This window comes from Gobio gobio, assembly GCF_949357685.1.
Source record: "Gobio gobio genome assembly, chromosome: 12".
NCBI lineage: Eukaryota > Metazoa > Chordata > Actinopteri > Cypriniformes > Gobionidae > Gobio > Gobio gobio.
In genome coordinates this window covers 19,135,301-19,149,681 of record NC_137105.1, presented here as the reverse complement: position 1 = coordinate 19,149,681, position 14,381 = coordinate 19,135,301, and the positions used below count along the sequence as shown (strand labels likewise).

Below are 14,381 nucleotides of genomic sequence, written 5' to 3'. Positions count from 1 at the left end.
AAAGGGACATTGCATTGCTCACTGTGTCAGGTTTATTAGCGTTTAATAATATCTTTTTACACCATTTCTTGCATATTCCTAAGTCAGCTGTTTTGGCATTTTTATGTCACTGGTGTATTGCTAACTCGGGCAACCCTTTGTGTTCCTAGGCAATCTAGGTTGTTTTGAATCATTCTCTTTGTGCATTTGACAGCTTCTATAGGATCAATGAATGATGTTCAAGCTCTGACTGTTGCTACCTGCTGATTGCATTGAGTTATGAATTTTAGAATTTAAAGCCAAAGCAGAGAAAAATCTAGAACCAGCCATTGATATTTGAGCTGAGGAAGGATGTTGTTTTTAAGAGCTCTGGGTCTGATGCCAGAATGTCTTTGATATAATCAAAGTTTCATGCCAAGTGCTTCTCTCAGGTTTTGACATGTTTGTCAATCATGTAATCATGTTATTGGTTTTGATTTCTTTCTCAGGATGTTGGAGTGCGAATCCCCAGAACGATGGGAAATGGACCAAGTAGATTCATACCAGAGAAAGAGGTTAGTGTTATCATCTACCCTGCTGAATCTTACTCTAACCGATTTAACCAACAAATTGCACTTCTGTTTTTTTGCATTAACGTTTATCATCACAGTCTAGTGAAGGTATTTTACCGGCACTGAATTCCCCAGGTTTACCTCATCTTTATTCCCCTGTTGTCCCAGATACTTCAAGTCAGTAAATTGGATGAAAGAACACAGTCGATTTTTGAGGACGCCTTTGCAGTGCTCGGTCGCCTTGACAACATTTCCTTGGTGATTGGGTTCCATCCTCAGTATCTGGAGACCTTTCTTAAGACACAGCATTACCTGCTTCAGATTGACGGTCCCTTGTCTCTGCACTGCAGACATTATATAGGGATAATGGTGAGATGGCAGACTATATTTTTGCATGCCATTCCAAAAAACACTGTGCAAGATTGTTCTAAAAGCACATTCGCGTCCAACAGGCTGCCGCCAGGCACCAGTGCACGTATCTGGTCAACCTGCACGTGAATGACTTCCTGCAGGTCGGAGGTGATCCCAAGTGGTTGAATGGTCTGGGAGAAGCCCCACAGAAGCTGCAGGCTCTTGGGGAGCTCAATAAGATCCTGGCCCACCGCCCCTGGCTGCTCACCAAAGAACACATTGAGGTATGACTTCAACCTCAGTCACTCATGGACACTCGCCCACAACTGTTATGCAACTGTAATGAACGCAGAGAAGTTTTATAATGCTGTGGGCTATTAGGTCAGGCTGGTTTCACTAGATATGAAGTTAATTAGCTTTAATGGAGATTTCATAATAATGTATGTGCCAATGACATGGCACTACTTTTTTTTTTGTCACAAATCTATTCATTTATTAAAAAATACAGTGATTTGAGTGCACCGCTTCGATGATGAGCATGTTAAGTTATTATAATTTGTTAATTTGTTTGAAGCATAATAATTAAATAAATTAAGAGTTTTTATATTTTAGGCTGATTCAACAGTCCTAATTTCATAATTAAAAGAATGAAATTCTTGAAAAGGAAGCCGTATTAAAAATGGGGATATTTATGAATTCATAATTTATGATATTTGTAATGAAAAGCCTTTACCTTAATAAAAGTATTTAAATAAATAAGACGCGTGCATTAAAGGTGCAAGGACAATTTGATTACTTTTACTTGATGGTTACACCACATGACATGAGTCATTAAATGAAACTTGAAAATGAAACGCTTTTTTATTCCGTGAATATTAAGAGTACATTTCAATGAACCTAGCACATTTTAACCTAGATTTTAGACAGAGACACTCTTATGTCATTGACCCTTATAAATGTTGCTGTTCTTTCTTTTAAATAACAGCGTCTACTGAAGGCAGAGGAGCACAGCTGGTCCCTGGCCGAACTGATCCACGTTGTGGTGCTACTCACACACTATCACTCTCTGGCCTCCTTTACGTTTGGTTGCGGCATCACCCCTGACATCCAAACAGATGGAGGACATACATTCAGGCCGCCCTCGCTCAGCGGTTACTGCGTTTGTGACATTGCCAATGGCAACGGCACCTTAGAGGAGATTTTTGGGAACCAGCAGGTGAGAAAATGATTGTGATTTTATGATATTTGTCCTGAAAAGGGAGTGCAAGTTTTAGATTCCAGACCATACAGTGTACATAAAGTGTGTAATAACCTAGTTTCCTGTACGTGTGTGTTTAGGTGTCAGAGTCGTCTGGCGAGGTGGAAGTGCTGATGGAGAGAATGAAGCAACTCCAGGAATGCCGTGACGAAGAGGAAGCCAGTCAGGAGGAAATGGCCACTCGTTTTGAGAGGGAAAAGTCCGAGAGCATGCTGGTGGTCACCTCTGGTAAGCGAGTTTACGATTATTATGTAAAAATGCGACAGCAGGATGACGTGTATTAAATCACTATGTTTGGTCAACAGAAGATGAAGAGTGTGTACCATCCAGAGATGTTTCACGGCACTTCGAAGACCCTAGTTACGGCTACAAAGACTTCTCCAGGAGAGGAGAACATGTACCCACCCTCAGAGTGCAGGTGAGAACGAAGTGAAGATTTCTTGCTTGTCGGCTATGGTAGTCAAAGGAAATGGAGGATTAAAATAACAGCGGTATGTTTTCTGCCCTCGACAGGACTACAGTTGGGAAGACCATGGCTTTTCCCTTGTGAATCGGCTGTATCCGGATTTTGGACAGCTTCTGGATGAAAAGTTCCAGATCGCATACAATTTGACATACAATACAATGGCGACACACCAGGGCGTGGACACTTCCATGCTCCGTAGAGCCATCTGGAACTACATCCACTGCATGTTCGGAATACGGTCAGTCTCTCCACAGCTCGCTGTTTCACATTTGTTCATTTGTGCTTTAAAATATAGTTTATTGTTTGTCATTCTATTTATGTAATGTCACTAATTTTGTATTTCGATTTTTGTTATTATTTAGTTTTTCCTCTCCAGTTATTAAATCAAAGTGCTAAGGTATCTTTCCCTCTCTGTCATGGCAGGTATGATGATTACGATTATGGAGAAATTAACCAACTGTTAGACCGCAGTTTTAAAGTCTACATCAAAACCATGGTGTGCAGTCCGGAGAAGATCACCAAGAGGATGTACGAGAGCTTCTGGAGGCAGTTTCGGCACTCTGAGAAAGTACGAAGCACTTCGATAACACAAAAATGAACAGAAATGGATTGGTTAAAGGTCAAATGTGTTAATGAGGATTCTTTTATTCTGTCTTTCAGGTCCACGTTAATTTGCTTCTTATGGAAGCGCGCATGCAGGCAGAACTGCTCTACGCTCTGAGAGCTATCACTCGCTACATGACATGAAGTGCTGTTCTTGTCGACCTTTTTTATCATTTTTTTTTTACTGTTGTTGATGTTGCTACAGTGGGACACTTCAATAAATGTAAAAAATAAAAAAAAAACAAGAGGAAAAAGAAAACTGAGGATCGGCGGTGGAGGACGAGAAGATTGTTTTGTTAAAAGAAGGACAAAAACAACTGTCAACTCAACCTACTTGCTGCATAACTTGTGGCTGCTCAGCCTGCAGTGCCAAAACTGGCCACTGAGGGTCGTCTGAGCAGACTCAATCCCTCAAGTGTGCGAGAGGTCAAGCTGAGACTGCGAGCTTCTGGAGGCCAGACCTCTTTTAGTATTTTAAATGCATCTGCGATAAGATGCCATATAATCATATCTTCTTTTTGTGAGATGAGATTAAAAAAAAAAACACACACACACACAAATAGCAACTCCAGCACCGGTGCAGATAGACTGCACTGATATGCCTATCTACTAGTGTTTTTTTTTTCCCCCATATCGTTTTTTATTGTTTATATTTTATTTCCAGCATTGGCTAGAGATAGAAGCATTACTGATTTTGCATTAACGCGTGCCTAGTCATGCGCAGCACTGGCAACAGATGCTGAGGTGCCGTCTGTTCATGCTGCTTTTCTCAACTGAGAGGCCTCAAGACACCCAAACCATCACCCATTTGTATAAGCTAATCCAGGAACGATTGTGTTAGTGTGAGTGAGAGAGAGAGAGAGAGAGAGAGAGAGAGAGTAAGAGCGCAATTCAAAATTAATCGCTGCCTGAGCCCTTGTTAGAGTTTACTGTAAGACACCACTTTGTCTCTGACATTTTCAATGTGTGAATGGGGGGAGGGGATAGGAAAAAAAATCCATTGGCTCTTTTTGGGTTTTCATGAATTACAAATATCAAAGCACTTTTTAAAAAAAATGTTAAGCTTCAGCTGTTATGTAGCCATTTTGTTTCAATGACTGTTTTCTATCTTTTTTTATTTGTGTTAGTGAAAAGGTCTTCCTTTTGTGACGTGCTTCCTGTTGCTCTGAACCATCCGCCTTATCTGTCTTCCTTTTAATGCACGGTCATCTTAAGTCCTCAAGCTTTTTGTTGTTTTTATTTTGAGGTTTATTATAACTAAATACCTCCTGTCATGTATCCTTAAATATCTAAGTGCTGTCTGGTGAGCAGAACTTTGTCTTACGTGGCTGCCTGTACAGACCTAGACGCTAAGAACCAGGCAACCCGCACGACTTCACGGTTGTGGGGTTAAACGATGCTTGTTCTCATTCTCAGAACTTTAACCAGTGTAACTAAGCAGTTTTGTTTCGAGTGTGTGTGTGTGTGTGTGTGTGCGTGTGTGTGTGTTTCTTTTCAAGCGGGGTGGATTCTCTGCTGTCTTTTTTTTTGTTTACTAAAACCAGTACTGCATTCTGATGATGGCAGGACTAGAGGGATGGTACTTTTTCCTTTGGAAATGAGGAGGTTTTAAGTCAGACTTGAGAGACTGATGTCAGTTACTGACACTTTTATAAGAAAATATTTGATTAAAAAAATAAAACATGGTATTTCACTGGTTGTATGATTTGTAATTTAATCAAAAGTTTTCTTTCTTCTCATAAAGTCGCATTAAGACGATACATTACACCAAACAAACATTGTTATTCAGTATTAAAAGATTTGAGCAGTCTAAACACCTCATACCACAGAAATTAAAGGTCTTCTTATTTTTGTGCTTATTAAGAATAACACACTTTAAAATATCATCAATGTAGCTTTTAGGTCACATAATGTTTTCATGTCCATAAACATCCACTCATCTTTGTGTTTCTTAAGAATAACACACTTTAAAATATCATCGATGTAGCTTTTAGGTCACATAATCAATGTTTTCATGTCCATAAACATCCACTCATCTCCAAAGACCCTTGCACACACACCACAATGCATCACCACAGAGACACTAGGCCTATAGAAAAGCATCTCCTGCTGTGCACTAATGACTTAAACACACAGTGTTGAAGGCAGCAATTTGTCTTCTCACAGCGAGGATTAAAGGAAGTAACATTGTTGACCTGAGAACAATCCCTGTTTGCATAAATAATGAAATTTTCCCTTGTGTTGCTGGCAATTTCCCTGTTTTATCTGTGGTTGTGAGGCTGGTAGCCATTCAGTGCCAGTAAAGGATCATTACATGGAAATCACCATAAATAATAACGTGAGAAGTCGGGTGCCCGTCTTGTAAACTGCTCTTTTCTGAAAAAGTCCCTTAGTGATTGCGCAGGAGTTAAATTGCTTCCGTCTTTACACACTGAAGATTGAGAGGAACAAGTAAAAAAAAAATCACAGTACATAATTAAATAAAATTCACAAAATTATGGTTTGGTCATTGGTTTTTAAGCATGTCACCTCTAGGGAAGCTGTGTAAACAATATTAATGTATAGACTGTAGCTGTGAAGTGTAACCGTCGGGATAAGAGGAGGGAAGCCAGTGCCATATTATATCAGTTTGATGTGATTGTATTAAGTAAGTATGACAGTGTTTCTATTCTGTGCTCTTTACAGACTTTTCTGGAAGTGTCTGTTTAATAAAGTCTTTGAGATCACTGAGATGCTCATGAGTGATTTGTACATTTGTGTCGGACACAATTCATGCTTTTTCCCATATTAGCTACTGTAAATACAGCAGCATCAGGTTGAATAATAAACATCTGCAATGTATTTTATTAAAAAAATATGTTGGTCGTAATTGTCAGATTCCTTATCGCCATTCACAACAAATTTGTTCACAACATCATAAAGGATATTGTAGTAAAGTGCAATATACACACTCCTCAGCCAAAATGTGTACATACAGACACCAGTGGAGTTTACGTAATGATTCCAGTAGCGTCTTCAATATGTAAACGTTGTCTTAGCCTCTCAGCAACAGGCAAAAAGAGCAGCTCCCAGCATGCTTCCTGAACCTGTCTGAATCCGTCATCAGAAGGCCATTGCAAAGCTCCTCTGTCTGCCCAAAACAGAAGACAAAACATTTAATTTGTGACTCAATTGACGCACTATACACTATGCACTTTTACTATGCACACTACCATCTAGTGTATACATTTTATGTCATTTTGTCATCCAACTTTGGAGTCTGACCTCCCCATCCGGCATCTAATTAAAGCTGCAACTGAGTGAATGAAGTGTAAAAAAAAACAGAACACATTTCCATTAAGGAAGTAACCCGTGTCCGGTTAAAAAAGACAGAATAGAAAATAAACACATAAATGGGAACGTTCCTCTAGATTAAGTTATTATAAAAAAAAAAAAAAAAATTTAATAAAAAAAAAACACATATATACACACACACACACACACACACACACACACACACACACACACACACACACACACACACACACACACACACACACACACACACACACACACACACACACACACACACACACACACACACACACACACACACACACACACACACACACACACACACACACACACACACACACACACACACACACACACACACACACACACACACACACACACACACACACACACACAAAAATGTATATGTGATTACAATTTGATTATTAATTAAACTATTTTACTAGTTTACAAGTTTACACAATACATTTAATACAATATATATTAATTATATACAGTATCTACATATACAGCTCTGGAAAAAATAAGAGACCACTTAATATTGATTTCTCAATGAATTCTCAATGATTTCTCAACACATGTCTCCAGTTTTGTAATCAGTCATTCAGCCTATTTAAATGGAGAAAAGTAGTCACTGTGCTGTTTGGTATCATTGTGTGCACCACACTGAACATGGACCAGTGAAAGCAAAGGAGAGAGTTCTCTGAGGAGCTCAGAAAGAAAATAATAGACAAGCATGGTAAACGTAAAGGCTACAAGACCATCTCCAAGCAGATTGATGTTCCTGTGACAACAGTTGCAAACATTATTAAGAAGTTTTAGGTCCAACGATGGAACTGTAGCCAACCTCCCTGGGCGCGGACGCAAGAGGAACATCGACCCTAGATTGAACAGGAGGATAGTGCGAATGGTAGAAAAAGAACCAAGGATAACTGTCAAAGAGATACAAGCTGAACTCCAAGGTACATCAGTTTCTGATCACACCATCCGTCGCTTTTTGAGCAAAAGTGGGCTCCATGGAAGAAGGAATTTGCTAAAATGCATACTGACAAGCCACAATCATTCTGGGAGAATGTCCTTTGAGAGAGTCCAAAACTGGAGTTTTTGGCAAGTCATTATCAGCTCTATGTTCACAGACCAAAAAAATCAAGCTTTCAAAGAAAAGAACATGTGAAAACAGTGAAACATGGAGGAGGCTCGGTTATGTTTTGGGGCTGCTTTGTTGCACATTGAATCTGTGCAGGGCACAATGAAATCTCAATACTATCAAGGCATTCTGGAGTAAAACGTACTACCCAGTGTCAGAAAGCTCTCTCTCAGTCGCAGGTCGTGGTTCCTCCAACAGGATAATCACAGCTAAAATCACAGAATGGATCAGAACAAAATATTGGACTATTCTGAAGTGGCCTTCTATGAGTCCTGATCTGAATCCTATAGAACATCTATGGAAAGAGCTGAAACTTGCAGTCTGGAGAAGGCACCCATCAAAACTGAGACAGCTGGAGCAGTTTGCTCAGGAAGAGTGGGCCAAACTACCTGTTAACAGGTGCAGAAAGTTTCATTGAGAGCTTCAGAAAATGTTTAATTGCCTCTAAAGGTTGTGCAACTAAATATTAGGTTAGGGGTCCCATCATTTTTGTCCATGCTATTTTCATTTGTATTATGTTGAATAAAAAAAAAATCAAAAACAAAGTCTGATTTCTATTAAATATGGAATAAACAATGGTTGAGGCCACTTACTTTTGTCAGTTTCAAGTTATTTCAGAGAAAATTGTGCATTCTTCATTTTTTTGTGGAGGGGTACCAACAAATTTGAGCATGTCTGTATATATACAGTTGGGAGAACGAGTATTTGATGCACTGCCGATTTTGCAGGTTTGCCCACTTACAAAGCATGTAGAATCTGTAATTTTTTTATCATAGGTACTCTTCAACTGTGAGTGACGGAATCTAAAACAAAAATCCAGAAAATCACATTGTATGATTTTTAAGCAATTCATTTGCATGTTATTGCATGACATAAGTATTTGATACATCAGAAAAGCAGAACTTAATATTTGGTACAGAAACCTTTGTTTGCAATTACAGAGATCAGACGTTTCCCGTAGTTCTTGACCAGGTTTGCATACACTGCAGGGATTTTGGCCCACTCCTCCATACAGACCTTCTCCAGATCCTTCAGGTTTCAGGGCTGTCGCTGGGCAATATGGACTTTTAGCTCCCTCCAAAGATTTTCTGTTGGGTTAGGCCACTCCAGGACCTTGAGATGCTTCTTAAGGAGCCACTCCTTAGTTGCCCTGGCTGTGTGTTTCGGGTCGTTGCCATGCTGGAAGACCTAACCACGACCCATCTTCAATGCTCTTACTGAGGGAAGGAGGTTGTTGGCCAAGATCTCGCGATACATGGTCCCATCCATCCTCCCCTCAATACAGTGCAGTCAATTCACGGTTGGGATGGTGTTCTTGGGGTTGTACTCATCCTTCTTCTTCCTCCAAATACGGCGAGTGGAGTTTAGACCAAAAAGCTCTATTTTTGTCTCATCAGACCACATGTCCTTCTCCCATTCCTCCTCTGGTCATGGGCAAACTTCAGACGGAACTGGACATGCGCTGGCTTGAGCAGGGGGACCTTGCGTGCGCTTCAGGATTTTAATGGTTTAATGGTTTTCTTTGAGGCTGTGGTCCCAGCTCTCTTCAGGTCATTGACCAGGTCCTGCCGTGTAGTTCTGGGCTGATCCCTCACCTTCCTAATGATCATTGATACCCCACGAGGTGAGATCTTGGATGATGCCCCAGACCGAGGGAGATTGACCGTCATCTTGAACTTCTTTCATTTACTAATAATTGCGGCAACAGTTGTTGCCTTCTCACCAAGCTGCTTGCCTATTGTCCTGTAGCCCATCCCAGCCTTGTGCAGGTCTACAATTTTATCCCTGATGTCCTTACACAGCTCTCTGGTCTTGGCCATTGTGGAGAGGTTGGAGTCTGTTTGACTGAGTGTGTGGACAGGTGTCTTTTATACAGGTAACGAGTTAAAACAGGTGCAGTTGATACAGGTAATAAGTAGAGAACAGGAGGGCTTCTTAAAGAAAAACTAACAGGGCTGTGAGAGCTGGGATTCTTACTGGTTGGTAGGTGATCAAATACTTATGTCATGCAATAAAATGCAAATTAATTATTTAAAAATCATATAATGTGATTTTCTGTTTTTTTGCCGTCTCTCACAGTTGAAGAGTACCTATGATAAAAATTACAGACATCTACATGCTCTGTAAGTAGGAAAACCTGCAAAATTGGCAGTGTATCAAATACTTATATATATATATAGTCCAGTTAGTGATTGTGTGTTGTTTATATGTACCTGTGTAGAGCCGTAAGATCTCCAGCAGCTTTTGAGAGTGTTGCAGCTCTCCATCTAAAGAGCAGTTCCACAGGGTCTGACACACCACAGCGGCCAGATGCCAGTCCTGAGGCCCGAAATCACGCAGACAGTCAATAAGCCTGCAGTAAGGAGAGTCAGAGAAAGCACAATACCTATACATTACACAGTACAGTCAAAAGAGGAGAGCACACTGAAGAGAGAGTTAAGTTACTTCTGAACGGTTCCCTCGACCCTCAGTACGGCCCTGTTGTCTGGGTCTGCAGATAAGTTGATGAGAACTCCACATGCTGAGAAACACACATCAGGGGTCTTGGAGTCCAGGAGGGTTACCACAAACTGATCCACTGGCACACAAAACACAAGCACAACGTCAGCCTCCGGGGAATTTGAGACAGACAAAGTAGCAGAGAGAACTTCTCACACCTTTGTGAAGCATGATGAAGTGTCTCACGTCTTTGATCTGCGACAGATTTCCAAAAACACGTGTGGCCTCCAAAACAGCATCCATACCGGAGCCCAGCAAGAGCTTTAGTAGCACTGCAATGACAGAAGGACAGACAGGAAGGGGAAATGACTGAAGGACAAAGACAGATACAACATGCAGGCTGTGTTCACACACACACACACCAACTCATCTTACATTGTGAGATGTGTGTGTGCTGGGAACGGACCACTGAGCTTTCGCCCTGGTAGAAAGACAGGTTGTTGATGGTGGCCACAGCATTAATCACCAACTCTTCACTCGTCTTCACACACCTGCACTCTAAGAGAAAAGGGCAAAGGACACAGAAAACTTGATCAGTTACAGGACATCTAATTTAGAACTGATAGAATGACATATTACAGATTAGAGATGCACCATTATGATTATGAATAATTTATTATCCATGTCCATTTCATTCATTTTTTATTACATTTGCCATCATCTAGGCTACTAAACCTACTCTTTACAAAAACACTAATAATTTAATAACACTTAAATCTAGCAACCAAAAACAAAACAAAAATTATTTGAAATGGAATTTTATTTCAGATAACTGACAAGGCAACATTTTTCATTTATTTGAACGATGTAGGCTACTAAAATAACTAAAAGTGAAATAAAAATGAATGATATAGACCCTTTATGGTTTATAAAGGGTCTATATCATTCATTTTTATTTCACTTTTAGTTATTTTAGTAGCCTACATCGTTCAAATAAATGAAAAATGTTCATTTATTTGAAAAAAACTAAAAAATGACTAACATTAAAATGAAAACAAATAAATAAATATTTTTCTAATTTTTCATATTACACATTAAAATTTACTTGTAGGATTTAAACAATTGATTTTGGTTTGTAGAGTTTTATTTTTTATTTATTTAGACAAGATGGGATAGAACATTAATATCGGCCATTCATACAAAAAATCACTTTGCTTGTCTTCGTTCGTAGCCCCCTGTTCAGCAGGATACATCGTTATGAGAGTAGAGGGCGACACATGATTGACTTTATGGCCTTGAATCATTAATTTAAATGATTCGTTCAATCAGGAACGAAACAAGTGACTATCTTTATGAATGAGTCATTGAATCATTCAACCGGTTCATTCAAAAACAAATGGCTCTGTGTGTTCCAGCAGATCTGCTGTGGCTTTGTTTTAACTTTATCTTAGCTGGCAGAACAAAAACAGAGAGTAACTAAATCCTTTTATTTACATCCCACTGTCCTGGCACATTTAACGTGAAACAAATGCGTCAGTTTTCACGTATCCGTATGTGTGAAATTAAAAATTCTGTCTACTTAAGTCGACCTATTCACTTTAGTAATAAGACTATTTAAAAGTAGGTTATTTACTTTATGAAAAAACTTTACACATTTACCGGACTAGGCAAGATACAATATAGCAGATGCCAGATGATTCACTTCTTGGTATTGAAGATAAGATTGCACAGAGTGTTAATAAGGTATCACTTCCACCTCTAGAAGTTTCAAAACCATTCGTGTGAATTTCAGAGAACTTCATGATAAATTCGAATTTGAGGTAGTCAGAATCTGACAAGTGCCTGTAACTGTAGTAATATCCTGTATTTCCCTTGCAAAGTGCGGTTTGCTCTGTCAGTTTTTGTGCGTCACGCTGCATAATGTGAGATTGTTTCGAAACACCTTTTGTTGTGGCGAATGCTCTGTCATTGTTACCCTTGATTTCTCAGTTTCTTTTCCTTCTTGATTTTTATTTTCATCATAACAGGATGTAATTTTAATATAGCAGACATAAGGTAGATCAGTGAGAAAGAATAAATCTCCCACCCATTTCCTCTCCAACGGTCCACATATCTGATCTAAAAAACGACAGCATCCTCTAACTAACCGTCATTTCTGTAGGAATCTAACAGTAAGGTTTCATTTTATCTTCTCACATTCTAAAAATTATATAGGACAGATATTTCCACAGGACAAAAATCTCCTTCTCTATTTCAAAAAGGAAATACATAACCACCTTTTCACCCTAACATGCCTGCTTCTGAAACTTCCACATGCAGAACCAAAACAGAGCTTGCAACTATCACCAGCAAACCACACTGCAACAACATCTCTGAGAGCACCAGGCTGCTCAAATAAAGAGCTAGGCATAAGAAAAACAAACAGTTTACAGTCTGGCTGTTCTCGTCATTGGAGAGGATGCAGAAACTTGAGGGTCTGTGCCAGTAACTGACGTGAAGAGAACAGCATGTGATTTGTACAGTGCACATGCATTCAAGTTCAAGGAAGTAAACATCTGTGTTGCTGTGTTTAAAGTCACATCACTTCTGATAACCACTGGTCACACGTACAATGCTTTGAGAGTGATGATCGCATTTAAATGCATGAGTGAATACACTACAGTACCTATAAAGTATATTACGTGTGGGATTTTTGTAAATATGACTTGTTGAATGGTAGTAGAATGTAAAACTGAACGAATTAAGTGCTCAAAAGAGTGGGTGTGTATATAATATGATTATGTCTTTTTTACCCAGTAGCTCCAGTAACAGCTGCACACACAATGTGTTGGCAGCTAGTGCCGTGCCCACGGTAGGGTGGATGGCCAGGTTGGCCAGCAGTCTGATCAGTTTGACCAGGACGTCCTCTCTCTCATGACATTTCTCAGGTGGCGATAGTGTTTCCTGGTAGGCCCGGAAAAGATCTAAGAGGACATCTATCCCTCCTTCCTCTTCATAAACTCTCTCTCTGGCTTCAATGCTCTTGGCTGTCAGATTTCCAAGTGTGAACAGGAGACGCACTACTAGATCCTGCACATAAGGAAAGAGGACAAGTGTGTTTAGTAGTTCGTTGTAAGTTAAAGTGCTAACACATGCAATTATTTACATATATTTGAACAAAATTATAAACGCAACACTTTTTCATGAGTTGAACTCAAAGATCTAAGTCTTTTTCTTTGTACACAAAAGGCCTATTTCTCTCAAATCTTTCTAAATCTGTGTTAGTGAGCACTTCTCCTTTGCCGAGATAATCCATCCACCTCACAGGTGTGGCATATCAAGATGCTGATTAGACAGCATGATTATTGCACAGGTGTGCCTTAGGCTGGCCACAATAAAGGGCCACTCTAAGGCCCTGTCCACACAAACATGGGTATTTTCAAAACCGCAGCTTTTTCTATGCGGTTTGGCCGTTCGTCCACACGCAAAAGCAGTATCCGGACACTGAAACAAAACTTTTTTGAAAACTCCTGCCAGGGTGAAAATTAAAAAAAAAACTCCAGTTGCAGTGGTGTCGTGTGGACAGTGAAACCGGAGATTTTGGCTTGTTGCGTCAGAACCGGAAATAACCTTTTTTTTCTCCAGGCTTCTGATTGGCCAACATGGCTTTACGGTTAGGGCTATATTGCCACCTGTTGGGTTGGCATGCTCTTGACAGCGCATCATAGTGTGTTTTGTGTTTTCATGTGGACGCTTTTTTTTTTTTAAACCGAGGAGGGAAAAACTCTTTATAAAAATAAACTTGTACGTGGCCTAAAAAGTTCAGTTTTATCACACAGCACAATTCCACAGATGTCGCAAGTTTTGAGGGAGCATGCGATTCACCCTTCGCCGCAAATTTGATTGAAAGGCGATCTGACCAATCACATCGCAGAATCTGGCGGTTTGTCCGACAAAGCAGTCAGGAGAGTTGGTAGATTAATGTTGGTGGACTTGAGCTTGAAAAACGGTGTTTACTGACGTCTTTCCGCAGTTTAAACTACATTTCTTTTAGTGTTCATTCATGTTAATTTTATGCTTATCAATGAACTAGAAGGAAGAGATGATCGGTTCTCGAGCAGCTTTAACTGAGGCGCTACAGCAATCACAACAAATTAAAGAGTCACAAAACGGTATTTGTTGTTTACATTTCTTTAAAAAATGACAACATTTTAAAGTTGAGACTTTTTTTCATATCAAAAGTAACTTGCTCTATCCTGTCTGTCGGCATGTTGTCAGTGTCCTCTTCAGTGATGTATTTTCTCTACGTGAGAA

General features: G+C 39.7%; 2 protein-coding genes across 4 annotated transcripts in view; one reads left to right on the top strand and one right to left on the bottom strand.

Moving 5' to 3' along the window:
• Nucleotides 1–5,934, top strand: part of sesn1 (sestrin 1) — a 50,462-nt gene extending 44,528 nt beyond the window's left edge. For 2 of the 3 annotated variants that reach the window (XM_079831232.1, XM_079831233.1), the window contains 9 exons: nucleotides 468–533; nucleotides 699–899; nucleotides 983–1,165; nucleotides 1,867–2,097; nucleotides 2,220–2,367; nucleotides 2,445–2,557; nucleotides 2,653–2,843; nucleotides 3,029–3,173; nucleotides 3,266–5,934. In XM_079831232.1, the coding sequence (XP_079687358.1) occupies nucleotides 468–533; nucleotides 699–899; nucleotides 983–1,165; nucleotides 1,867–2,097; nucleotides 2,220–2,367; nucleotides 2,445–2,557; nucleotides 2,653–2,843; nucleotides 3,029–3,173; nucleotides 3,266–3,352 (1,365 nt within the window). In that variant the 3' untranslated portion in view covers nucleotides 3,353–5,934. The remainder of the gene's footprint in view (nucleotides 1–467; nucleotides 534–698; nucleotides 900–982; nucleotides 1,166–1,866; nucleotides 2,098–2,219; nucleotides 2,368–2,444; nucleotides 2,558–2,652; nucleotides 2,844–3,028; nucleotides 3,174–3,265) is intronic. The other variant, XM_079831231.1, reaches the window with a different exon arrangement.
• Nucleotides 4,906–14,381, bottom strand: part of armc2 (armadillo repeat containing 2) — a gene marked incomplete at its 5' end in the record, with an annotated part of 30,409 nt that continues 20,933 nt past the window's right edge. The window contains 6 exons of the mRNA XM_079831234.1: nucleotides 4,906–6,338; nucleotides 9,863–10,002; nucleotides 10,095–10,227; nucleotides 10,307–10,420; nucleotides 10,524–10,646; nucleotides 12,881–13,157. Coding sequence (XP_079687360.1) covers nucleotides 6,199–6,338; nucleotides 9,863–10,002; nucleotides 10,095–10,227; nucleotides 10,307–10,420; nucleotides 10,524–10,646; nucleotides 12,881–13,157 — 927 coding nt within the window. The 3' untranslated portion in view covers nucleotides 4,906–6,198. The remainder of the gene's footprint in view (nucleotides 6,339–9,862; nucleotides 10,003–10,094; nucleotides 10,228–10,306; nucleotides 10,421–10,523; nucleotides 10,647–12,880; nucleotides 13,158–14,381) is intronic.